Genomic DNA, 25,677 nt, shown 5'->3' with positions numbered 1-25,677 from the left:
TGAGATGCAGTTTTTGAACCATGGATTATACCCTACAGCATACAAACTTTTCTACCATGTCACAGCCAACAAATAAAGCTAATACCTTAACCTTTCCATAACAGACAGAATGCAATGATTTTCCTTAGCATTTACTATCAGAATTTATAGTATTTGTTATTTTAACACAATGAAAATCAGAATCATTCTGCAAACAAAAAGGACAGGACACAACATCTGGGTCACAAGAAATGCATATTAATCCTAACAATGCACTTAAACAACTTGTCCTTCATTGGCCCCCAGTGCAGCCTGAATTTATCTGAGGCATAAACTCTTGGAAATAAAAGGGCAGCACATTGGGATAGGATACATTATCCAGCATGTTTCAACAGCAATGTACCCCATTATATTTGAAAATTCTCTGGTCCTTGATCCCTTCTCTAAATACTTTGTTCAGACTTATTCAGATGATTCCTGATGGGATTCAGAAGGGGCCTTAGCTGCCTCGAAAGTTTGAATTTGTAACCTATTTAGTTAGCCAATAAAAGGTGTCATTTCACCCTACTTCCTCCTGTATCTATTAAGTGAGGACATAACTCCATCAGGCTGAATTGAACGTTATGTTCTAGGAAGCAGGCCATGATTTCCTAGTTTCTAGCATGGGCCATTTGGCTTCTGAAAAAAATCCACTTGTAGATGAATATCTCCTGCCCACAGGAATGCCTCTGAAAGTTTTTGACATGACTCAGAGCGTGCCACAGTTATACTCATCACTACTACAACACTGGCATTATTACCCTTCACTGCTGATATCCAAATAAAATAGCTCCACAGACTTTAGATTTTCAGAGTTAGTTTGCAGTGACAGAGATGTAACATATCAGAATATGGTTTTGTAGTCCACAAGTGCTAACTGTATTCTTTGATCCAATGCAACTACGTTTTTTGGTGTTTAGCCTGAAATATTGGGGCACCTACAACATGAACACAGAATGCTGCCAGCAATGCTGGTTACAGGAATATTTTCATAATCATCAACAAAAGAGCAGCAGATCAGCTGAATGGTCATTGCAACAATAACATAAAGACTTTTCATCATCTACACTAATACAACAACCCACAAAAATGTCTAGGTCACATCTTAGACCGTGACTTGCAAATGTGGGATTCAAATTACATTGCTCAGTACAACTTCTTCAATTGATCATCATTCTCTCAGTCTGCACTGGTACTAAAAATGGATATACTAATATGCAAATTCTGGGTTAAAGATGATAATCAATCTTTTCCTTGTTACATCCACCAGTTACGATACAGGTAATGATATTATAACTTCATATTTTTCCTGCATGATGTTTATATACAAATTACTGTATAATAAAATCTATTTATGCACTGATGACTTGAGAACAACCCAGTAAAATTAGGTACCTTTTTGTTACCCCTTAATTATTTTTGACCTCAGCTAATTAGCTAAAAAAGAACCATAGCCACCAATGAGCAGCAATATATATGTGCAGATTTTTCAAAACGAGGGACCCAAACTCCAGCACTTCGATTTCCCAATGGGGCCATCAATGAAATTAGGTAGGTAAAACTGGGTCTCAAGGTCATAAAGATTGAAAGACAGTGATCTAATGTCTGCTTCACACTCTTTATTGACCATTGCCATCTTGTAAGTGAAGCCACATAATGTTTGTTTGGATTTTTCGTAGGACATCAATTGGCATTTATACAACATTAAGCTGTTAACACGCAGAAACTTCTATCACCAATAAAGACATATTTGCTCTATACTAGTAATCCTCAAATGTGTTGTTTTTAAAGACCAATAAGTAACTGCTCAGGCTTTGAAATCTTTTTTTATGAACACGTTATCTGCTGTGTATACTCATTTTCATACAAGCAGTGAATCAAGTTTTCCATTACAGGCTTTAAAAAGTTTGCATGCGTAAAGAAGATTTCATAAATGCAACATAAAGTACTATTCCATAATATCTTGGGAGTCAAGTAAAGAATGCAGTAGGAGACTGATAGAAACGGAGTACTATACATGTAATATGGCGAGATACACAACTGCCAATCATATTACTCATTCACTGATTTTGTTACTCAGTTGTGAATCCCACTGTACACATTTGCTGATTGTATTACACATTTGCCAATACTAGCCTATAGATCATGTTACACATTTGCTGTTTTGCCAGTAATTCAATTCTGTACTTTTAACAGAGTAAATCAAAAGAAAACAGAAAGAGAAGAAAGAAACATTTGGATTGGGGGTTAGGATTGGGTGTTACTGAAGCTAGAAAAGATTTATTACTCAAATATACATAGAATGGAGAAAGACCAGTGACTATAAATTGGAGAAATTGTACAAGATGTGAGATGACAACGATTGCATTCACGTTTATGATTACTATTTCTGAACCTGTAAACAATTATACTGTATGCAATGGAGAATGTCAACAAAGGAGTCACAATAGAGTGAAATCTAATTTAGTTTACAGTGAGACCCTGCTGTAGTGGCAGCCTTCAAGTCAATGCAGAAACTATTACACGTACAAAGCATAACATTATGACAGTGAGAAGAAAAACAAAAGTATAGAGATATTGCTATCAACAAAAGAAAGAACTGAGTTAAAATTGCAGAAAGGGGAGAGAGTGTTAACAGGCAAAGCAGTTTATTAGGTTAACTGATTATAGATAACACAGGGTTTAAATATTAGAATCATAATGGTTGATGAGTTCAACAAGAGACCTGTTTCAAAATGTAAAACCTTAACACAGTAGTAATGAATGGAAGTGTCTGAAATGCTGGCCTTTTAATGCATGGAGGAAATAAATTGTCAACACAAATTAACAATCCTCTAATATTCATAAATATAGAAAAATCTAACATCAAGTGACATACATTAGATCTTATTTTTCATCATTTATTAAGCATAAATATATACAGTGCAGTGTTAGGGAAAAAGGTACATATAGATTATGATTCAGTAGCTTGTAAAACTAGCCTTTAGAAGTAACAACTTGAATTAACTGTACTATTAATTAAATTATCAGTCTCTTATGTTGTATATGGAAAAACTGTGCTCTACTGCACAATACAACACTGCTTCCGTTTACTGATACCTTAGGGTATTTGTTTATGCTTGGATTCATAATCATTTGATCTGAGGTGAACTTTGACTTGGACATTCCAAAAGCTTGTTTTTTTGTTTTTTTTTAAGTCATTGTTATAATTGAAATAGATTGGTTTGTGCACTCAGAATCTTTTTACTGTATTGTGATCAAATATTTTACATGCTTTAGCTGCCAGACAGATTATTTCACATATTTCTCTTGATTACTTTTGTGTAAACAGGAATACATAGTCGACAAAGGGATCCAGAGATCTCACCCTTTTTCTGTCAAATAGACCTAAATCATCAATACTTCATATTTGATGGTTAGTATGAGGCTCTTGCGGTAATGCTTTGTGATTTAGTTTTGCAAAAACTGTCAGTGTGTATAATGACCAAATAACTCCACGTTTATCTCATCTACAAACAGAAACTTGCTCAAAAAAATCTTGTGGTGTATTTAGATGCGATTTTGAAAACCAAACTGTGACGGTGCAGGTCTGGTTCCATGCTCTCGCCTTACTTCTGGGAGCCTCTCGAACCCAACACCGTCGGTAATGTAACCGGATGAGCTTGGTAAATGGGAACAATTCACACTAAGAACAAGGGGATGGTGCAAAAGGTGCAAGTTAATTTAATTAAAAACACTAAACCAAACAAAATCAAAACAGTGTCTATAGTGCAGTTCTCCAAAGTGTCTAAAACATGGCTAAAATGAGACTAAAAACCTGCAGACGACATTGGAGCCACACCAGCTAAACACAGCATCTTTTCAGCTCACCCAAGGTTGCCCTCCTGTCTTCCTTCTTGCATATGTAGTCATCTCTCAGATCCCTACTGAGGACTCCACCTCAATGAAACCCACTCATACACATTGTCAGTGGGCTTGATCCGTCCCTCAAACACTGATCCTTCGCTCCACATGGGACCCCTGACCATGCTGACATCTCTCATTTTACTGGCTGGCTTGTCCATTCTCTCCCACTGCCCCAATGCTGCACTCTCGCTCTCTAAGCCTTTCCTCTCTTTCGTTCTCTTTTTCCCTTTTTTCTCCTATGCTGTTCCGTACTTAAAGGCTCCATGGGTGCAGTGCCTCAATCATGCACTGCAAGAAGCTGATTAACACTAGAATCCCAGAAGCCTACAAAAAACTCGTAATCCTGGCCCACCTTAAATCCCTTGACACCTCTCCATCAGTGTCTTTTGTTTTGTTAATGTGTCGATCAACACAAGCAGCAAGCAGCCTGCTATCCCATCCCCCCTCTCAACAGAGCTCTCCTCAGGCATAAAGCTCTCCCAGCTCAAGCCAAGACTCCTTATCTGCATGTGAAGTGCCTGGTGTTGAACAGGGTAAAAAATATATTGTCATTTGGAACACATAAATTTCATGTGTGTTCCGTGTCTACAGCGATCTGTGTAAATGTAGGATGAAATGAGAGGCAGGAATTGTTCAGCACACAACTAAAAAAGAAAGGTTTTCATATTTTAGTAATAACTGACAAAAGGTAGACATGAAGTGTATAATGACTGAAGACTGAAGTCCAAATATCACATAAACACTTTCGCAAAAAGTACAAGTATAATAAAACAAGTGCGTTTTTATTTAAGAATATAACTGTAGAAAAAGAAATCTGTTTAGGGTACGACACTGGCACTACATGATACGACAGATTGGATGGTGCAGCGGAGAGAACTGCTGTCTTCTAATCAAGAGGTCGCTGGTTTGATTCTGAGCGCAACCCTTTTGAGTAGTGAGTTGGTCTTATTGTTACTATTACAGAGTAAAAACATATATTTGATTTGAGTCTGTTACAGCTGGTGTAAATTTATGATACTTATAAAAGTAAACTTTTTTTTTCAATTTTATTCTCTCAGTCACATTCACGCTCCCCTCAGATGAGGAGGGTTCTACATCGGAGAAAGAGAAGCCTCCCCACAAGAAACGTCAATTCACATGTAAGAACAACTGAGCTGCACCAGGCATAAAGGCGAAAGATGCAACTGTTTGGATGCAGCAAGAGGTTGGGCGCCATCCTGCTAGTGAATCTTATTTATGTTATTTAACTGTTTACCTTGATTTATTTACTTACCTTCCTACAGCGTAAAGTCACAAGTAGACTGCAGAGCTTCCTGTGTTTGATCGACACAGACATGCTGACAAAGTACATATGTAATGCCACGAAAATTGCGACAGCAGCTTCCATCTGCAGCTAAAGACTCTTTAGTACACGAGCATCTCTCCACGCTAGTGTTTCCACTGTGCAGGTGGATTAGGTATATACACTGCCCAAATCTAAACACTAGCGTGGAGAGTCACTCATGTACTGTAAAGTCTATAAATGCAGGGGGATTGGCCACATATACCGTCCAGATCTAAACACTAGCGTGAAGAGTCTTACGCATACTGTAAAGTCTATAGCTGCAGGTGGATTGGGCACATACACCGTCTACATCTAAACACTAGCATGGAGAGTCGCTCATGTAATAGGCTGCTTGCTGCTTGTGCTTATCGACACATTTACAAAACAAAAAAGACACTGATGGAGAGGATTTAAGTAGGGCCAGAATTACAAGTTTTTTCGTAGGCTTCAGGGATTCTAGTGTTAAGCAACTGAGAACTATCGCACCCTCACATGCAGGTGTGACTCACCTCAATTACCTCATCAACTTCCCATAGCTGCATGATCGCTCCCACAGAGACTAACACAGCCAAATGGATTATTTAAAAACTGGCCTTTCATTCAGAGCTGCAGACCCACTACATCACACAAACCCATATTGTTATATGGTTGTTAGAGAGAAGAAGCTTTCCTGTAATTTACTTTTAATAAAATACATACTTATCAGTATTTCACTTAATCTATACTCATAGATTCTATAGGTCCTAGGATGAAGATTCTAGAATCTGTATTATTCTGAAAACACATCATGCTATATAACCTAACATTTTGTTAACCTTCTTAATTAACGACTTCTACTCACCGCCTCGATGTTAATAGTGATGCAGCCACAATAACTCATAGGTTCTTGTCAAAAGAAACACTTTCAAGTTTCAGACCTTCCATTGTGTATTCAGATCTAACATTCTACTCCTATATGTAATATGTTACTTTTATACGTATTCAATTTCATTTTTCCAAGCCTGTATTCTGTCCAGATCCCTTTGTAAAAACATCTGATTCTAGATTAACTACCTAGTAAACCTAGTAGTGGCTCCAGCACTGATACATCCATCTCTTCTCAACACTCAACTGGCTAGTTTAAAATGTAGAATTGTTTTGTGACATTACGTATGTTATAGTTACTGATATTATGACTGTCAGAAACCTCTTTACAGACTTGACTAAACTATATATGAGAATAAACCTTCCTTATAATAAATGACATAAGACATAGTCTCTTACAGAACAAAAATATTAAAATCTGCAAACATCTGGAAACAGAATATTTTAATTAAACAGCCCAGTTAATAAAAAATAATTAATACGAAAAATATGAAATATTTTTTGCCTCATTAAAAACTATTAAAAATAAAGGAAACTTTCAATAAATTTACTTAGAGTCTTGTGTAAGCTAGGGACATGGCAGCAATTGTACAAATATCATTTGTAGTGGTGAACTTTTTTAATGCAGATCAATGCTCAAAAAAAGGAATAAAGGTCAAAGGGGTCTAATTAAAATCAACAGTTGCACATCTGCTGTCCACAACCCTGATTCAGATAATCTGGCCTGCAGGGCTTGGCATAATAATGAGTGTTTTGGCTTGTGCATGCCACATGTAGTAGTCATAGCATAAACTGAGCAAGAGCTGTGCACTCAGAAGCACTTCATTCCTCCTCATTAAATATAGTCGACAGTTTTAAACAGTAATGTTCTGGATTTTTGAATGGCATACAAAATTAATATTGGTCTTTTTGACCCTAGAAACGTAAGCATTTCTAAAGGCAAGAATACAAACATTGCTCCAATAGGAGATATTCTAAATACCCACTGTATTTGGGTTCGATTTTTATTTTTTTTTAAATAACAACAATAATAATACATTTTATTTATATAGCCCCTTTCCTGCGCTCAAGGCACTTATTTAAACAGCAGGGTATACTGTGTTTCCCTGAAAATATGCCTTAGCATGATTTTCAGGCTGCTCTGCAATATAAGCCCTACCCCAAAAATAAGCCCTAGTCAAGATCGTCAGCTGAAAAGTAAGGCGACTAAGGCTAGGTTTATACATCTATTAAGTTCCGAGGACACCTTGCCACAATACCTCTAAAAATGATGTTTAATGATTACATCCATCAATTTGGGAATGTGCCCATTCCTGCAGCATCGGTGCAAGACAGAAACAAAATCTATGGACAGGGCATCAGCTCATTGCAAGGTTAACACAAGCACACATGTACACTGGCATCATTGTAGCTTCACCAAATCTCCAAACCTTCATGTCTTTGGATGGAAAACTGAGCACACTGTGGAAACCCACCAGGAAAACAAGCAAACTCCAGGCAGGGATCACAAGGGACATGACTTCCTGCGAGACCGCTCTGCCACCCCCATATGTGCAACTATTAACAGTATTCATTATTTAAACAAACTTAACGATTTATCTATAAAATGTAACATATATATTTTAATGCATTTCATCATGAAAGTGATATCAAGCATATATCTAAGAATTCTAAATGTACAGAGAGCTGGAATATTATTAATTTAATGTGTTCTGTGTGGCGATGCTGCTTGCTGCTGCTGTCAGGTCAGGAGGATGCCCCAGAAGAGCGTAGCGATTTAACAACTGGGTCTGTTTTAAGATGACGTTTACGACAGTCTACTTTAATGATAAAGTAAACTACGGGATTAAAGAGGACATTTCAAGTTTAAAGCTGAAATTTCCACTTTAATCACAAAATAAACATTTTTATTATGTCCCTATTTTCTTTTTCTCTGTGGCCCAAATATGCCACCGTACATTCTGATGGTATTGTAAAGGTGCAAAAAAAAAAAGACAGCACAGAAGATGGTATGTGACACTTTTAAAATGTATCGTGTCATTACTTTGGGTAATATGCGATGCTTGCATATCAAAGCACCACGAATGCCTTTGTATGTCAGCATTTTGCTTCACCACATTGAACCATTCATCAAACATGCACATCGATCCTGGAGGATCCTAAAAGCATAGCAAGAAATTCAGGCTGAAATTAAGGGTTTGAATGTGGAGAGTTATGACGATATTCAAGGGAAAGATTACATGGCTGTATTTGGATAAATGTACATTGTTGGACATGAATAGATATAAGATATCCCCTGAAAATAAGCCCTAGTGCATCTTTTGAAGAAAAATGAATATAAGACCCTGTCTTATTTTCGGGGAAACACGATATGTAACAATGGATAAAAATATTTCGGCATAGAACACTAAATAGATAAATACAGAAGATACAAAGCATTAAGTAAAATAAAAGACAATAAACCAGAGTAAAATTCTAAATTCAATACTAAAAGAAAAGCCTGAACAAATAATATCACATACAAATTATCCTGAGCATCTGGACGGAGAGGTAAACTGAAAGAAGGGGCAGAATGATAAGTTAAAAGCCTTCCTGAACATATGAGTTTTAAGTTTTTTAATGGCATGAATGGAGTCAGCTGATCTAATTAATTAAGGTAGGTCATTCCAAAGTCTGGTCACTATACAACTAAAGTCTCTGTCACCCATAGAGTACAAATCAGTGTTTGGCACAACAAGATTGCAAAAATATGTACCAGACTGGTACCTTTTCGATTGCACTGATACCAGTAAAAAATGGTCTAATCAATTTAAAAGCAGAATTTCATTTTACAATTTAATGAAGACATGTTCAAAATCAGGAAAGTTTACCTTCTTGATATAAAGTTAAACCATCATTTAATAAAGGCACATGTTTCTCCTCATTTAGAATGGCACATTTGGTATCCAAGAGATTATGAGAGGATAGGTCAATTGTTACAGAAGCTCCTGGTGATGTGCTGTTCTGCATGACAGCCAAGTGCTCTGTAGTTTTATTTGTAGGAGAGACAGCCTGTGTGTGTCTATCAGAAAAGTTCACCAAGGACTCCATGGCATTTTTGAAGCTGACATGGTGTTGAACCTGCTGGCGGACCCACTTAGAAAGGCCTGTTTAAAAAAAAAAAAAAAGAAACACATATAAGAAGTTTTATTTACATGTCATACACATGTGCATGGGAGGCTGTCAAAGGGCTTAACTGGCAGTAAGATGCAGAGCCAAGGGTTGATGAACAGTACTAATGCCTTTTCTCCCTCTTCCACAGACCACCAGAAGGAAAACCCAGCTAAGACGCCACCCACTTCCACTGCTACATCACGCCCTCCTGCAGACCTCATGTACATCTGAGATCCCACCCCTCCTGTTCTTCACCTATAAAATCCAAGCCTTCACTCTCCTATTCAGTTTGTATTAAATAATTTATCTTTGTTTTGTGTCTTGTTTACAAGATGTCATGAGGTAATTTCAGTATTTTAATCCAGTTACCTAATTAAAATCTAGATTGATAAACTGAAAAAATATTCAAGTATCATCATTTTTGGTTAATATGCAAAACAAAACAAAATATAAAACATAGCTGTCTGAAAAATAACGAGGCACGTCACAACTAGTCTCGTAGTTTAGGTCATGCTAATGTAGTGGGCTTTTAATTACAAGACTGTTGATTCTCTTAACTAACAAACCTTTAGCAAGTCAATAAACCTGGAAGTGTGTCAGTTGAGGAAATATACTGTATAAACAAATACTGTGACACTATAATTCAAATGCTTTAGTTCACAAGACTATTTTCCAGAAGAAGTTTATCTAATAACAATAATCAACTCGATTTTCTCATATATGAAGAATTATATAATAATTGTATGAATACGGCAATTTGTGAAAAAAAAAAAGTACCAATTAAAATTTAAAATTTGTTTAATAGTTCTTTAGATAAGTTTCCAATTCTATGATATTTTGTGTTTGTAAAATGTAATTTCTTGGCATTGTTGATAAGTTAAAAAACAGTTAAAAATAATACATGCAACGTAGTTAATGAACTGTTGCTAAATAACATAAATAATTAGATATTTCCAAAAATATATATTATTCTAGCCCTGTCTTTAACTCTTTCATCCTGTTAATATGAAAAATCAGAGAGTAAAACGTGTATGCAACTGATTAATTTTCTTCTGCCTCTCCTATGCCGTTTGCTTTTTAACTCATTTTCAAATAAAAATTTAAATGTACGTAAGGAAAAAAAGTGCAGGAAATCCAAAAAAAAAACATGGAAAATGAGAATAAATGTCAATTAATTCACAAACAGTACAAAATTGATGAAAGATCAAAACATATATGAAATACAATTTGTGGAATTAAACATAAGGACAAAGAAGTAAATGTGTAGCACAAATCAGAAAGGTACGGTATGTAAAATTTTAATTTAAAAATTTTAACACTAGAATGACCAGAGCCTACGAAAAAAACTTGTAGATCCATCCCACCTTAAATTGTTTCTCACCTCTCCGTCAGCGTCTTTTGTCCTTTAAATGTGCTGATAAGCAGCAACAGTCTGCTATCACATCCCCCAGTTTTCTCAGTTCAAGTCTGTTTATCTGCGTGTCAGTTGCTTGGAGTTGTATAGAGTGAGAAGTCAAGCAAAATCACACCTCTTATAAATACTATATCGTTATTTGGAACACATGCATTTCATGTGTGTTCCGTGTCTACAATGAACTATGTTTCATCTTATCTTGAATTTCTCGTATACAGAGGTGATCGTATCTAGAGGTTCCATTGTATATGTATATATATATATATATATATATGTATATATATATATATATATATGTATGTGTGTAGATATATGTATATACTGTATATGTATGTATATATGTGGATGTATGTGTGTGTGTATATATATATATATATATATATATATATATATATATATACTGCTCAAAAGAATTAAAGGAACACTTTTTAATCAGAGTATAGCATAAAGTCAATGAAACTTATGGGATATTAATCTGGTCAGTTAAGTAGCAGAGGGGGTTGTTAATCAGTTTATAGAACCTCTAACCTCTCTCTCTCATTTCTCCTAGGACACGAAGCAGAAAATGGCCGACAGTGGGGTAACTCGCGTTGAAATCGTAGTTGAGGAACTCCAAGAACTTGATGAACAGATTCAGAAACTCCTGTCCCGACGGAAATACCTGAGAAATCTGAAGGCCCGGCTGTTGGAAAAACCGTCCTCGCCATCTGTAATCAGAGTAACATCAACCCCGCGTTGTGCCGACCTCATCCCGCTCTCTAGGAGCGCGCGCTGCTGACCTCGGTGGATTTCAGCTATGCAGGCGCGGGTTCAAGGCCAAAGCACCTCCATCGGCACAGGCGAGCATTTTATCTCAGAACCGGTTTGACCCTCTCCGCGTCCCCATTTCGCCTTCAGCACCTGGTGATGTATTAGTGGTAGGTGATTCTATCGTTAGAAACCTTAATGTCGCATGCCCTAATGCAAAATCGTTTGTTTCTTGTTTTCCGGTGCTCGTGTCCGAGATATAATGAAGCGTCGCCAGCAGTCTACGAAACACAAGGAGAGGGCAGTTGGAGCAATCGTCTTGCATGCCGGCGTAAACGATATAAGGCATCGACAATCCGAAATCCTGAAGGCTGACTTCGCAGCTTTGATTAAGGACAGGACCCCATCGGCAAAGATCTTCGTTTCGGGTCCACTACCTCTCGTCAGACGATCAAACAAGTACTACAGTCGTCTGCTAGGGTTGAACAACTGGCTACAGGGTTTCTGCAAGAAGAAGGATGTCGGTTTCATCAACAATTGGAATCTCTTTTGGAAAGGCGCGTCTCTTCAAGCGTGATGGCCTGCATCCGAACAGTTTCGGCGCCCGGGTCCTCTCCGAAAACATATCGAAGGTAATTCGTTTTTCTTGACTATCTATCTCTGCTCTTAACCCCTTCCGAAATAATACTGCTGTGCCAGGACATGATGAATGTTTAATAGAGTCTTCCGTTAAAGTGCACACCATTAATACTGTAATAAGCAATCTCAATGCACGTAGAAAACCTAGGAAATACGGCATAAACTCCAATAATCTAATTAAAATCACTATTTTAGAGGAACAATGTATTAAAACTATAAAACAGATCACAGATTAAACAAAAATGCACACAGAGCGCTAATAATAATAATTTAGTTCCTATTCCAAATAACAATAACGCACATAGTACTCATCTCTGCACCTCGAAACATTAAATATGGCACTATTAAATGTTAGAGCTTTAACTAACAAAACGTTTTTTATCAACGATCTTATTAGTGATAAAAAAATAGATCTTATTGCACTAAATGAAACATGGCTGAATTCAGATGCCGCGGCAGTTTTAATCGAATCTGCCTCCGGATTACAGTTTTACTCATGCAAACCGCCAGGGAAAAGGGGGCGGATTGGCTAACATTTACTCGAGCGATTAAAATGTAAAGATGTCAGTTTTGGTAAGTTCAAGTCCTTTGAGTATCTCGCCGTTGTTATTCATGGAGATTCTCAAGTTCTAGTACTATCCGTGTATAGACCTCCTAAATATAACGCGCGTTTTTGAGGAATTCTCTGACTTAATGTCAATTTTAATTACTAACTATGACACACTCCTAATAGTTGGCGACTTTAATTTTCATATAGATAATCAGTGTGATCTAAAAGTAAAAGAATTTATGAACCTCCTGGATTCTTTTGATTTGAGACAACTCATAAATCAGCCTACACATAAAGCAGGTCATACATTAGACTTAGTGATTACTAAAGGACTGAAAGTTGATATAAAACAGATCATTGATATTGGTCTATCAGACCATTTTCTTCTACTTTTAATATAGAAATAATGATAAAAACACTCATGAGAAGCATATTGTTAAAAACGCTTCTTTGATTCGCAGCAGCTTTAAAACTTACAAACATTTTAAGCAATCAGTCCGTTTATAGTGCCAGCTATAATAGCGAGGACAATGTAAATAGTAAGGTGGAAAGATTTAATTCTAAAGTGAGAGCTGCTGTTGACATAGTTGCACCTGAAAAGACAGTGAAAAAATCTTCTAGCATTGTATACCATGGAAGACCCAAAGAGTGTCTGATTTAAAGAGAACATGCCGTAGAGCTGAGCGTCAATGGAGGAAGACTAAACTTACTATCCACCACGAAATATTAAAAGTCAAAATAACAGAATACAATAACACTGTCCGTCTTGAGAGACGCTGCTATTTCTCAAGATTATAAATAACAATGCTAGTAATCCCAGAGTCTTATTTTCAACAATTGATCGCCTACTAAACCCAGGTAGCTCAAAGGAATGCCTCCTAAGTGCTTCCAGTGAAACCTGTGAGGCTGTCGCTGTATTTTCAATCAAAAATTAATGATATTAGAAATAACATAGTATATCTCCCCAACACTAAGGATCCTCCTAAACCCCAGCATCCTGTTATAAACAAATTAAACTCTTTCACTAGGATAGATTTACCTGATTTAAAAAAATAATCTCTCAATTAAAACCCTCCACCTCGTCCTTGACCCGATACCAACAAGGTTTTTCAAAGAAGTATCAGGCGTGCTAATTGATAATGTTCTGACATAGTAAATTCGTCACTAGATACTGGGGTCTTCCCAGACTGTCTTAAGACTGCTGTAGTTAAACCCCTACTTAAGAAACATAATCTTGACCCCTCGGCTCTTGAAAATTTTAGACCCATCTCTAACCTGCCTTCTTAAGTAAAGTTCTAGAGAAGGCAGTCATTATGCAGTTAAATGACCACCTAAATAAACATGCTATTCTTGATAAATTTCAGTCAGGTTTTAGAACAAATCACAGCACAGAAACTGCACTCGTTAAAGTAGTAAATGACTTGTGGGTAAATGCAGACAGAGGCCATTTATCTGTTCTCATCCTCTTAGATCTGAGTGCTGCATTTGACACCATTGATCACAACATTCTTAGAAATCGCCTTAGTCAATGGGTGGGCCTCTCTGGCAGTGTCTTAAATTGGTTTGAATCCTACCTGACAGGGAGAAAATTTTTGTTAGTTGTGGGAATTACAACTCAAGACACATGATATCCAATATGGTGTTCCACAAGGCTCTATCCTGGGTCCGCTGTTATTCTCAATCTACATGCTTCCGTTAGGTCAGATTATCTCAGGGCACAACGTGAGCTACCACAGCTATGCTGATGACACACAGCTGTACTTATCAATAGCACCTGATGACCCTGATTCTATTGATTCACTAACACAATGTCTGACTAGTATCTCAGAATGGATGAATAGTAATTTTCTCAAGTTAAATAAAGAGAAAACTGAAATTTTAGTGATCAGCAATAATGGATACAATGAGGCTATTAGAAATAAACTGGATACATTAGGATTAAAAGTCAAGACGGAGGTAAAAGCTTAGGGGTGATTGTTGACTGTAATCTGAATTTTAAATCACATATTAATCAGATCATTAGGACAGCATTTTTCACTTAAGAAACATAAGTAAAGTTAGACCTCTTATATCACTGAAAGATGCTGAGAAATTAGTTCACGCGTTTGTTTTCAGTCGACTAGATTACTGTAATGCACTCCTCTCAGGACTACCCAAAAAGATATAAATCGTTTGCAACGAGTGCAGAATGCAGCTGCTAGAATCCTAACTAGGAAAAGAAAATCAGAACACATTTCTCCAGTTTTAATGTCACTACACTGGTTACCTGTGTCATTCAGATTGACTTTAAAATTCTGCTTATGGTTTATAAAGCCTTAAATAATCTCGCCCCATCTTATATATCGGAATGTCTGACACCTTATATTCCAAATCGTAACCTCAGATCCTCAAATGAGTGTCTCCTTAGAATTCCAAGAACAAAACTTAAAAGAAGTGGTGAGGCGGCCTTCTGCTGCTATGCACCTAAAATCTGGAATAGCCTGCCAATAGGAATTCGCCAGGCTGATACAGTAGAGCACTTTAAAACACTGCTGAAAACACATTACTTTAACATGGCCTTTTATAACTTCATTTTAATCGTAATTTAACTTAATCCTGATACTCTGTATGTTCAATTCATCATAATAACTATTCATGGTGGCTCTAAAATCGGTACTGACCCCTACTCTCTTTTCTGTTTCTTTTTCCGGTTTCTTCATGATGCTCAAACAATAATGGACGGATTAAAAGGCAGAAGTCTACGTGACCATCATCATCATCAAGCCCTTCCGTGAGAATCCTAAATCCAAAGAGGACTGTTTCATTTATATTAGGTAGAATGCCCAGAGGGGACTGGGCGGTCTCATGGTCTGGAATCCCTACAGATTTTATTTTTTCTCCAGCCGTCTGGAGTTTTTTGTTTTTCTGTCCCCTGGCCATTGAACCTTACTCTTATTCGATGTTAATGTTGATTTATTTTGTTTTATAATTGTGTCTTTCATTTTTCTATTCTTTAATATGTAAAGCACTTTGAGCTACTGTTTGTATGAAAATGTGCTATATAAATAAATGTTGTTGTTGTTGTTGTAGTTTCAGCTGCTGTGGTGTTAATGAAATTAACAACACATGCACTAGAGGGGCAACAATGAGATGACCCCCAAAACAGGAATGGTTTAACAGGTGGAGGCCACTGACATTTTCCCTCCTCATCTTTTCTGACTGTTTCTTCACTAGTTTTGCATTTGGCTACAGTCAGTGTCACTACTGGTAGCATGAGGCGATACCTGGACCCTACAGAGGTTGCACAGGTAGTCCAACTTCTCCAGGATGGCACATCAATACGTGTCATTGCCAGAAGGTTTGCTGTGTCTCCCTGCACAGTCTCAAGGGCATGGAGGAGATTCTAGGAGACAAGCAGTTACTCTAGGAGAGCTGGAGAGGGCCATAGAAGGTCCATAACCCATCAGCAGGACCAGTATCTGCTCCTTTGGGCAAGGAGGAACAGGATGAGCACTGCCAGAGCCCTACAAAATGACCTCCAGCAGGCCACTGGTGTGAATGTCTCTGATCAAACAACCAGAAAAACTTCATGAGGGTGACCCAAGGGCCCCATGTCCTCTAATGGGCCCTGAGCTCACTGCCCAGCAGCATGCAGCTCGATTGGCATTCGTCATAGAATACCAGAATTGGCAGATGCACCACTGGTGCCCTGTGCTTTTTACAGATGAGAGCAGGTTCACCCTGAGCACGTGACAGAAGTGAAAGGGTCTGGAGAAGCCATGGAGAACATTATGCTGCCTGTAACATCATTCAGCATGAGCAGTTTGGTGGTGGGTTAATGATTGTCTGGGGAGGCATATCCATGGAGGGTCACACAGACCGCTACAGGCTTCACAAAGGCACCTTGACTGCCATTAGGTATCAGGATGAAATCCTTGGACCCATTGTCAGACCCTATGCTGGTACAGTGGCTCCTGGTGCACGACAATTCCTGGAGGATGAAGGAATCGATACCATTGACTGGCCACCACACTTTTCTGACCTAAATCCAATAGAACACCTCTGGGACATTATGTTTTGGTCCATCCAATGCCACCAGGTTGCACCTCAGACTGTCCAGGAGCTCAGTGATGCCCTGGTCCAGATCTGGGAGGAGATCTCCCACAACACCATCTGTCGTCTTATTAGGAGCATGCACCGATGTTGTCAGGCATGTATACAAGAACACAGGGGCCATACAAAGTGCTGCGAACAATTTTGAGTTGCTGCAATTAAATTTTGGCAAAATGGACTAGCCTGCCACATAATTTTTTCACTCTGATTTTTGGGGCATCTTTGAATTCAGGGCTCTGTAGGTTGATCATTTTCATTTCCATCAAACGATGTGGCATCCTTTCGTTCCTAACACATTACCCAGTCTATATCAGTATAGATATCCAGGAGGATTTCTTTTCCCATTGAGATCTGATGTGTTTTCAAAGTGTTCCCTTAATTTTTTGAGCAGTTTATATATATATATATATATATATATATATATATATATATATATATATATATATATGACACCAACACTCATAACAGTGACAAAACAATTACATCGACAATCATGTTACATTATTTTCAAAATGTTTCCTTTTTCTTTTTCATTACTTCTTTAACACACTACTTCTCCGCTGCGAAGCATGGGTATTTTGCTAGTGAACAATAAAACAGCGGAGAAGCCGTGGATTAAATAAAAAGGATGCAGTTATCAGCACGGAGACGTGAATACCGTGGCGAAGCAAGGAAGGCAATGAAGAGACCGTAGCGACGGACGGCCTTATATAGGCAGGCAGCCAACAACTTGGGAGGCGTGGTGATGGGGGACCCAACGCCGCCTCACATGGTGACCGAGCTGCAGGCGATGGATGTATACATGTACGTAAGTAGGATTCAGTTAGCGTTGGGAACCTGCGTACCAAATTTCTTGAAGATGGGCCCATAGGTATCAAAGACCGTTGGAAAGTTCAATATGGCGGCCGACAGTGGCGTCATACCACCGAAATAAGTATGTACATCGGTTTCGGTTAGCGCAGGGAAGCCGACTACCAGATTTCATGAAGATGGGGCCATAAATAATAAAGTTTAACATGGCCGATGTTGTCGATCGTTACAACTGTTATGCGTAGAATTTCGAAATGAAACCTGCTTAACTTTTGTAATGAGCCTGGCAAATTTCAGCCTTCTACCTACACGGGAAGTTGGAGAATTAGTGGCATTGGAAAGTTCAATATGGAGGCCAACATTGGCGTCATACCATCGAAATATGTACATCTTTTTGATTAGTGCAGGAAAGCAGCCTACCAAATTTCGTGAAGATGGGGCCATAAATAAGAAAGTTTAACATGGCGGACGTTGTCAACTGTCATGCGTAGAATTTCTAAATGAAACCTGCTTAACTTTTGTAAGTAAGCTATAAGGAATGAGCCTGCCAAATTTTAGCCTTCTACCTACACGGGAAGTTGGAGAATTAGTAATGAGTGAGTCAGTCAGTGAGGGCTTTGCCTTTTATTAGTATAGAGATTATATATATATATATATATATATATATATATATATATACATATATGTACATATTATTTATATACAGTATACAGTGGTGTGAAAAACTGTTTGCCCCCTTCCTGATTTCTTATTCTTTTGCATGTTTGTCACACAAAATGTTTCTGATAATCAAACACATTTAACCATTAGTCAAATATAACACAAGTAAACACAAAATGCAGTTTTTAAATGATGGTTTTTATTATTTAGGGAGAAAAAAAATCCAAACCTACATGGCCCTGTGTGAAAAAGTAATTGCCCCCTTGTTAAAAAATAAACTAACTGTGGTGTATCACACCTGAGTTCAATTTCCTTAGCCACCCCCAGGCCTGATCACTGCCACACCTGTTTCAATCAAGAAATCACTTAAATAGGAGCTGCCTGACACAGAGAAGTAGACCAAAAGCACCTCAAAAGCTAGACATCATGCCAAGATCCAAAGAAATTCAGGAACAAATGAGAACAGAAGTAATTGAGATCTATCAGTCTGGTAAAGGTTATAAAGCCATTTCTAAAGCTTTGGGACTCCAGCGAACCACAGTGAGAGCCATCATCCACAAATGGCAAAAACATGAAACAGTGGTGAACCTTCCCAGGAGTGGCCGGCTGACCAAAATTACCCCAAAGGCGCAGAGCGACTCATCCGAGAGGTCACAAAAGACCCCAGGATAACGTCTAAAGAACTGCAGGCCTCACTTGCCTCAATTAAGGTCAGCGTTCACGACTCCACCACAAGAAGAGACTGGGCAAAAACGGCCTGCATGACAGATTTCCAAGACGCAAACCACTGTTAAGCAAAAGAACATTAGGGCTCGTCTCAATTTTGCTAAGAAACATCTCAATGATTGCCAAGACTTTTGGGAAAATACCTTGTGGACTGATGAGACAAAAGTTTAACTTTTTGGAAGGCAAATGTCCCGTTACATCTGGCGTAAAAGGAACACAGCATTTCAGAAAAAGAACATCATACCAACAGTAAAATATGGTGGTGGTAGTGTGATGGTCTGGGGTTGTTTTGCTGCTTCAGGACCTGGAAGGCTTGCTGTGATAGATGGAACCATGAATTCTACTGTCTACCAAAAAATCCTGAAGGAGAATGTCCGCCATCTGTTCGTCAGCTCAAGCTGAAGCGATCTTGGGTGCTGCAAAAGGACAATGACCCAAAACACACCAGCAAATCCACCTCTGAATGGCTGAAGAAAAACAAAATGAAGACTTTGGAGTGGCCTAGTCAAAGTCCTGACCTGAATCCAATTGAGATGCTATGGCATGACCTTAAAAGGTGGTTCATGCTAGAAAACCCTCAAATAAAACTGAATTACAACAATTCTGCAAAGATGAGTGGGCCAAAATTCCTCCAGAGTGCTGTAAAGACTCATTGCAAGTTATCACAAACGCTTGATTGCAGTTATTGCTGCTAAGGGTGGCCCAACCAGTTATTAGGTTCAGGGGCAATTACTTTTTCACACAGGGCCATGTAGGTTTGGATTTTTTTTCTCCCTAAATAATAAAAACCATCATTTAAAAACTGCATTTTGTGTTTACTTGTGTTATATTTGACTAATGGTTAAATGTGTTTGATAATCAGAAACATTTTGTATGACAAACATGCAAAAGAATAAGAAATCAGGAAGGGGGGAAATAGTTTTTCACACCACTGTATGTATGTGTATATATATATATATATATATATATATATATATATATATATATATACACACACACACAATAATCCCTCGCTATTTTGCGCTTTGAAATTCGTGGCTTCACTCTATCGCAGATTTTATATGTAAGCATATCTAAATATATAATGAGGATTTTTCACTGTTTCGCGGGTTCTGCGGACAATGGATCTTTTTACTTCCGGTACATGCTTCCTCAGTTGGTTTGCCCACTTGATTTCATACAAAGGACACTAATGGAAGATGGCTGAGAAGCTAACCAATCAGAGCATGCAGTTAAGTTCCTGTGTGCTGACTGGCTCAGCGATGGAGCGCTGAATTCGATGCCGCGGCATTAACCTGGAAGTCTCGTTTCGCTTATTCAGCATCAAAGTGTTTCACTGTGTAAAGTGTTAACTTTTGTGCTCTTTTGTGTTTATCTTTGTGTGTAGTCAAGCCCTTCGTTATGGCTCCAAAACGATCTGCTCCTGCTACTGCTTCAGAGGCCGTGCCTAAGTGCCAACGGAAAATGCTAATGATTGCCAAAAAGGTGAAAGTTTTGGATATGTTGAAGGAAGGGACGCCATTACGGCATCAATGAGACCATGAGTCTTTTTATTTAAAAAGGAGGAAAAGAATACAAGAGCTATGGCCACAGTGTCCTTTTAACCAGGGCGCAAAACGAGTTGTAAGTGGACATAATAAGGCAGTAGTCCGAATGGAATCTGCTTTAGCGATTTGGATTGAAGACTGCCGGAAGAAGAACGGCGGTGCTACACAGTCGCCTGAAGAGGGTCCTTTAGAAGGGCTGTAATGCTCTCCTTTGTTGTGCAGTAAAATTAAACTCATTGTTATCAGACAAGTCGTTGTGTCATTGTTGGTGAGTAACCATAATTAATTTTCTACTTGCAGTACTTAGTACATGTACGTTAGTTTAGTGTTACTGTACACACATTTACTGTATACAATTTTTCTTGCATTGTACGTATTTATTGCTGGTGGCCTGTCTATTGTAATGTCTGTAACATATGTGATATCGGAGACAATCGATATCTTTAAAATAATATTTAGGTTTTACTGTATATAAACAGTGTATTTACATACATAATTTCAATGAATCTTACCTAATATCTAAGAGAATACAAAGGGTTTATGCTGTATAACTGTGCGGGGAATATTTATAAACAGTGTGGGAGAGTTTATAAGGGCTTAAAATATATAAAAATAACCATACAAACATATGGTTTCTACTTCGCGGATTTTCACCTATCGGGGGTTTCTGGAACGCAACCCTCGCGATCGAGGAGGGATTACACCCCATAATGACAACGTGAAAAAAGTTTACTTTGCTCAATACTTTGTCGATGCACCTTTGGCAGCAATTACAGCCTCAAGTCTTTTTGAATATGATGCCACAAGTTTGGCACACCTATACCTGGCCAGTTTCGCCCATTCCTCTTTGCAGCACCTCTCAAGCTCCATCAGGTTGGATGGGAAGCGTCGGTGCACAGGCATTTTAAGATCTCTTCAGAGATGTTCAATAGGATTCAAGTCTGGGCTCTGGCTGGGCCACTCAAGGACATTCACAGAATTGTCCTGAAGCCACTCCTTTGATATCTTGGCTGTGTGCTTAGGGTCTTTGTCCTGCTGAAAGAAGAACCGTCGCCCCAGTCTGAGGTCAAGAGCGCTCTGGAGCAGGCTTTCATCCAGGATGTCTCTGTACATTGCTGCAGTCATCTTTCCCTTTATCCTGACTAGTCTCCCAATTCCTGCCGCTGAAAAACACCCCCACAGCATGATGCTGCCACCACCATGCTTCAATGTAGGGATGGTATTGGCCTGGTGATTAGCGGTGGCTGGTTTCCTCCAAACGTGACGCCTGGCATTCACACCAAAGAGTTCAATCTTTGTCTCATCAGACCAGAGAATTTTGTTTCTCATGCTCTGAGAGTCCTTCAGGTGCCTTTTGTCAAACTCCAGGCGGGCTGCCATGTGCCTTTTACTAAGGAGTGGCTTCCGTCTGGCCACTCTACCATACAGGCCTGATTGATGGATTGCTGCAGAGATGGTTGTCCTTCTGGAAGGTTCTCCTCTCTCCACAGAGGACCTCTGACATCGGGTTCTTGGTCACCTCCCTGACTAAGGCCCTTCTCCCCTGATCGCTAGGAAGAGTCCTGGTGGTTTCAAACTTCTTCCACTTATGGATGATGGAGGCCACTGTGCTCATTGAGACCTTCAAAGCAGCAGAAATTTTTCTGTAACCTTCCCCAGATTTGTGCCTCGTGACAATCCTGTCTCGGAGGTCTACAGACAATTGCTTTGACTTCAGGCTTGGTTTGTGCTCTGACATGAACTGTCAACTGTGGGACCTTATATAGACAGGTGTGTGCCTTTCCAAATTATGTCCAATCAACTGAATTTACCACAGGTGGACTCCAATTAAGCTGCAGAAACATCTCAAGGATGATCAGGGGAAACAGGACGCACCTGAGCTCACTTTTGAGCTTCATGGCAAAGGCTGTGAATACTTATTTACATGTGCTTTCTCAATTTTTTTATTTTTAATAAATTTGCAAAAATCTCAATTAAACTTTTTTCACATTGTCATTATGGGGTGTTGTGTGTAGAATTCTGAGGAAAAAAATGAATTTAATCAATTTTGGAATAAGGCTGTAACATAACAAAATGTGAAAAAAGTGATGTACTGTGAATACTTTCCGGATGCACTGTATATATATGCAGAATCTAAATTGAAGAAGATCTACTAAATTGCTGTCAGAGAGAAAAGAAGAGACATAGTGGACTGTGTGTTCTAGAGTCTTGGACAGGAATTGTAGCAGGAAGACAGAACAGTAGTTGTAAATGGCAGTTGGGTTGACAGAGGGATTCTAGACAATAGGGATCACATAAGGCTTCTTGAAATCAGAAGGAAAGATACCAGATTTAAGTGAAGGTATTAAAAAGAAAAAAGAAGTTGGGAATTAAGAAAGGGGTGATGGACTGTATGTGAAAGAACAGAGTTCAGTGCATAGGTATTGGGTCTGTGGTTACAGAGCAAGTCAGAAATGTCTCTCATTTACAGGGGAGTTGAAGGAATGAGAAGAACGACACAGAGATGAGTCAGAGGATGTTTTAGGAGTTTTGAAATGACAAAATGAGTTTTTGATTAATAACACATTATTAATATGAATTACAGTAGAAATTAAAAAATTACTAGGCTTTAGTAAAGTTGTTTCTTATATTTTCTTATGATAAATAGATTAGTGTCCAATACTGACTTAAAAAAGGTCTTTCGAGATCTCTGTTCCAGTCCTTATTTCAGCCTTTATCTTTTTAAGGATAGTTGTAATTTTATTTTAACTTTCTCTGTAACTGTTTTAACTCTCTTTCCAGCCTGGTTAGAAAAAAACAGCCCATAGTTAATACCTACTGTGCACAGATGTTGCTTAACAACATAAAATGAAGCCTCCTTTCCAGCATCTGCTGCAGAGAATTCCAGAAAGATGTAAATCCCACTGTTATGAAAAAATCTATTTCTCTCTGATGTGGAAGAAAATATTTTTTTTCCATCCCAGAGTTTATCAACTCTAATGAAGAAGGCCCTCAATGAGCATGTACAAGGCATGCAATATGCACTATTCATTTCTGAATTTCTTTTGATAATTTCAAGTAGGGTTTTAAAATAAACCAATTTTATGTACTTCTGACCTGTATCCCTTCAAGAAAATAGGGCATTGTTTCATCTAATTCTGTTTTCAGAATCTATTTATTTATTAGAAAGAGGTTTACTTTTTCATTTTAAGCAAACAATTTTTTATTTATTATAAATATAAATATTTACTTATTTACAATATTTACTCCAAATATTTGATGCAGCTTGTCAGCATGTACCTGTATTTCACATCATCCATTTGGGCAGTAAGCACAATGTTTCTACTCTTGATTTGTTTTAAACTTTTTTCTAGGTCTAGTGCAAAGCACCTACTGAGGCAGTTCACCTCATCCTTATATCTTGAATCAAATTGTTCACGTTTTTCTGCATCCTCATATTCATCTTGTTTATTTTTTCATTTCTTTCATATTTCAGTCTTTTACTTATTTTACATCCATCCCTCAGTGTCTTCAAATCATAATTTCTGTGGTTTCTTCATCATTAATGATTCAGTAATGCCTCACAGCCAGGTGGTGTAAGTACCAATGTCAATACAAAAAATGTCAGATGAAGATGATGAACAACCGCAAGTTTTGTATGTAGCATTATTGTGAAAAGCCCTCACTCTTGGCGTCGCTTTCATTTTAGCTCAAGACTGGGCCACTAACTATCCACCACCACTGCAGAACAACTGTGCTAGAGCACTGCAGCGGAACTGCCCAGATTACTGGGACCTGCATCTGTTTCCTCTTTTTCATACGCTTGTGACAGGCCACATCACATCACTGGCTGTTAACTTTAACAGTTCTTTAGAGGATGTTCGCTTTTCTTTTGATTCCTATTTTTTGCTCATTGTGCACTCTGTGCTACCTGTAAGTTCAACAGGATTTTTAGAAGATGGGACATCTCAAATAATTGTGAAACACTTTTAGATAATTATAATACTGCTGACAGGGAATGCGGTCTCAGGCATCCATCTTTGAAACTAAATAAGACAAACTAGAATCTCTTAATTTAAATCTCATTTAAGAAATGGAATTTAGCCACCAAAAAGATATATTACTTATCAATTTGAGCAAAGCAGAGTATAACTCTGTTAAAAACTGTGTATCTAGACTAAAATCTTATAAATTAAAATTTATTCAGGAGAAAATGTGAAATATCATATGTTTTAGTATGTCCCACAAGCAGATTTTACTGAGAAATTTTTTTGCTTATTTGCCAGTGTTGACTTTAGAATTATTTTCAGTCTACTAGTAACATTGTATAGAATGACACTGGATGGGGCAGTATTATGCAAAAAAAAGTGAACTGCGGTATCTTAAGGTAAATTGCGTTCCAGTATTTTAACCAAATGGAAAAATCCTAACTCAGTTGAAAAGTCATGTCTCAGTTTATTTAAAATTGCTTACTTGTCTGACCACTGAGCAACAAGTCGCGACTCTCCAGCTCCATGACAAATAGAAAATGTAGTAAAGAACATAGTATAATTTTAATTAATAAAAAAAAACACAAAAATATATAACTAGTGTATTTATAAAAAACAAACCATTTTACTAATGCCAAAATACCTAGTATAAATTTAAAGGAATAATTGATATTCATTTCTTTCATTGATAATAATGAAACAAACTGGATAACTAGAAATTAAAATAGTGTACAGTGTGTTAGACACAAATTAGTACCATTCCTGAAAGAACCCTTAGAATTTTGAATGTATTACTTCCAGTCGATAAGAAAAAGTGTCAATTCTTAATGTTTAAATTTTATTCTTCTTTACTAAAAGTTAAAAAAATGAAATAGTCAATACAAAATTGCACAAAACAACTAAAATATACTAAAGTATCTAAACTACTCAGATTTAATTTATAAAAATGTGTATTTCATAACATATGTAGTGTTTGTGTATTTAATATTTTTTAAGTAGGTCAGCCCTGAAGCAAACATAGACAATTTTAAACTGTAATTCACACAAGAAATGTTAACCAAATAAAAAGATATCCATAGGACCACCTGACAGAGTACCTGTCATATGTTATTCAAATTATTTATGAACAATTACTAGTTTGTTTGGCTTAGCTGGTGAGGTATTTTAAAACCAGGATACCAACCCAGTCTGTCTTTTCTTGACAATGAAGAAAGAAGAAATGGCCAGAAGTTCTACAAAGGCTGTTTGAAGTAGTGTAA

The 25,677-nt window shown here is 37.7% G+C and overlaps 1 protein-coding gene across 4 annotated transcripts in view; it reads right to left on the bottom strand.

Moving 5' to 3' along the window:
- The window catches only part of brip1 (BRCA1 interacting protein C-terminal helicase 1), a 260,180-nt gene that overhangs the window by 16,095 nt on the left and 218,408 nt on the right, over nucleotides 1–25,677 (bottom strand). For all 4 annotated transcript variants that reach the window (XM_039756727.1, XM_039756728.1, XM_039756726.1 and 1 more), the window contains one exon: nucleotides 8,983–9,258. In XM_039756727.1, the coding sequence (XP_039612661.1) occupies nucleotides 8,983–9,258 (276 nt within the window). The remainder of the gene's footprint in view (nucleotides 1–8,982; nucleotides 9,259–25,677) is intronic.

Source organism: Polypterus senegalus, chromosome 6, assembly GCF_016835505.1.
Source record: "Polypterus senegalus isolate Bchr_013 chromosome 6, ASM1683550v1, whole genome shotgun sequence".
NCBI lineage: Eukaryota > Metazoa > Chordata > Cladistia > Polypteriformes > Polypteridae > Polypterus > Polypterus senegalus.
The sequence above is the reverse complement of the archived record's forward strand: the minus strand, read 5'-3'. Positions and strand labels throughout refer to the sequence as shown.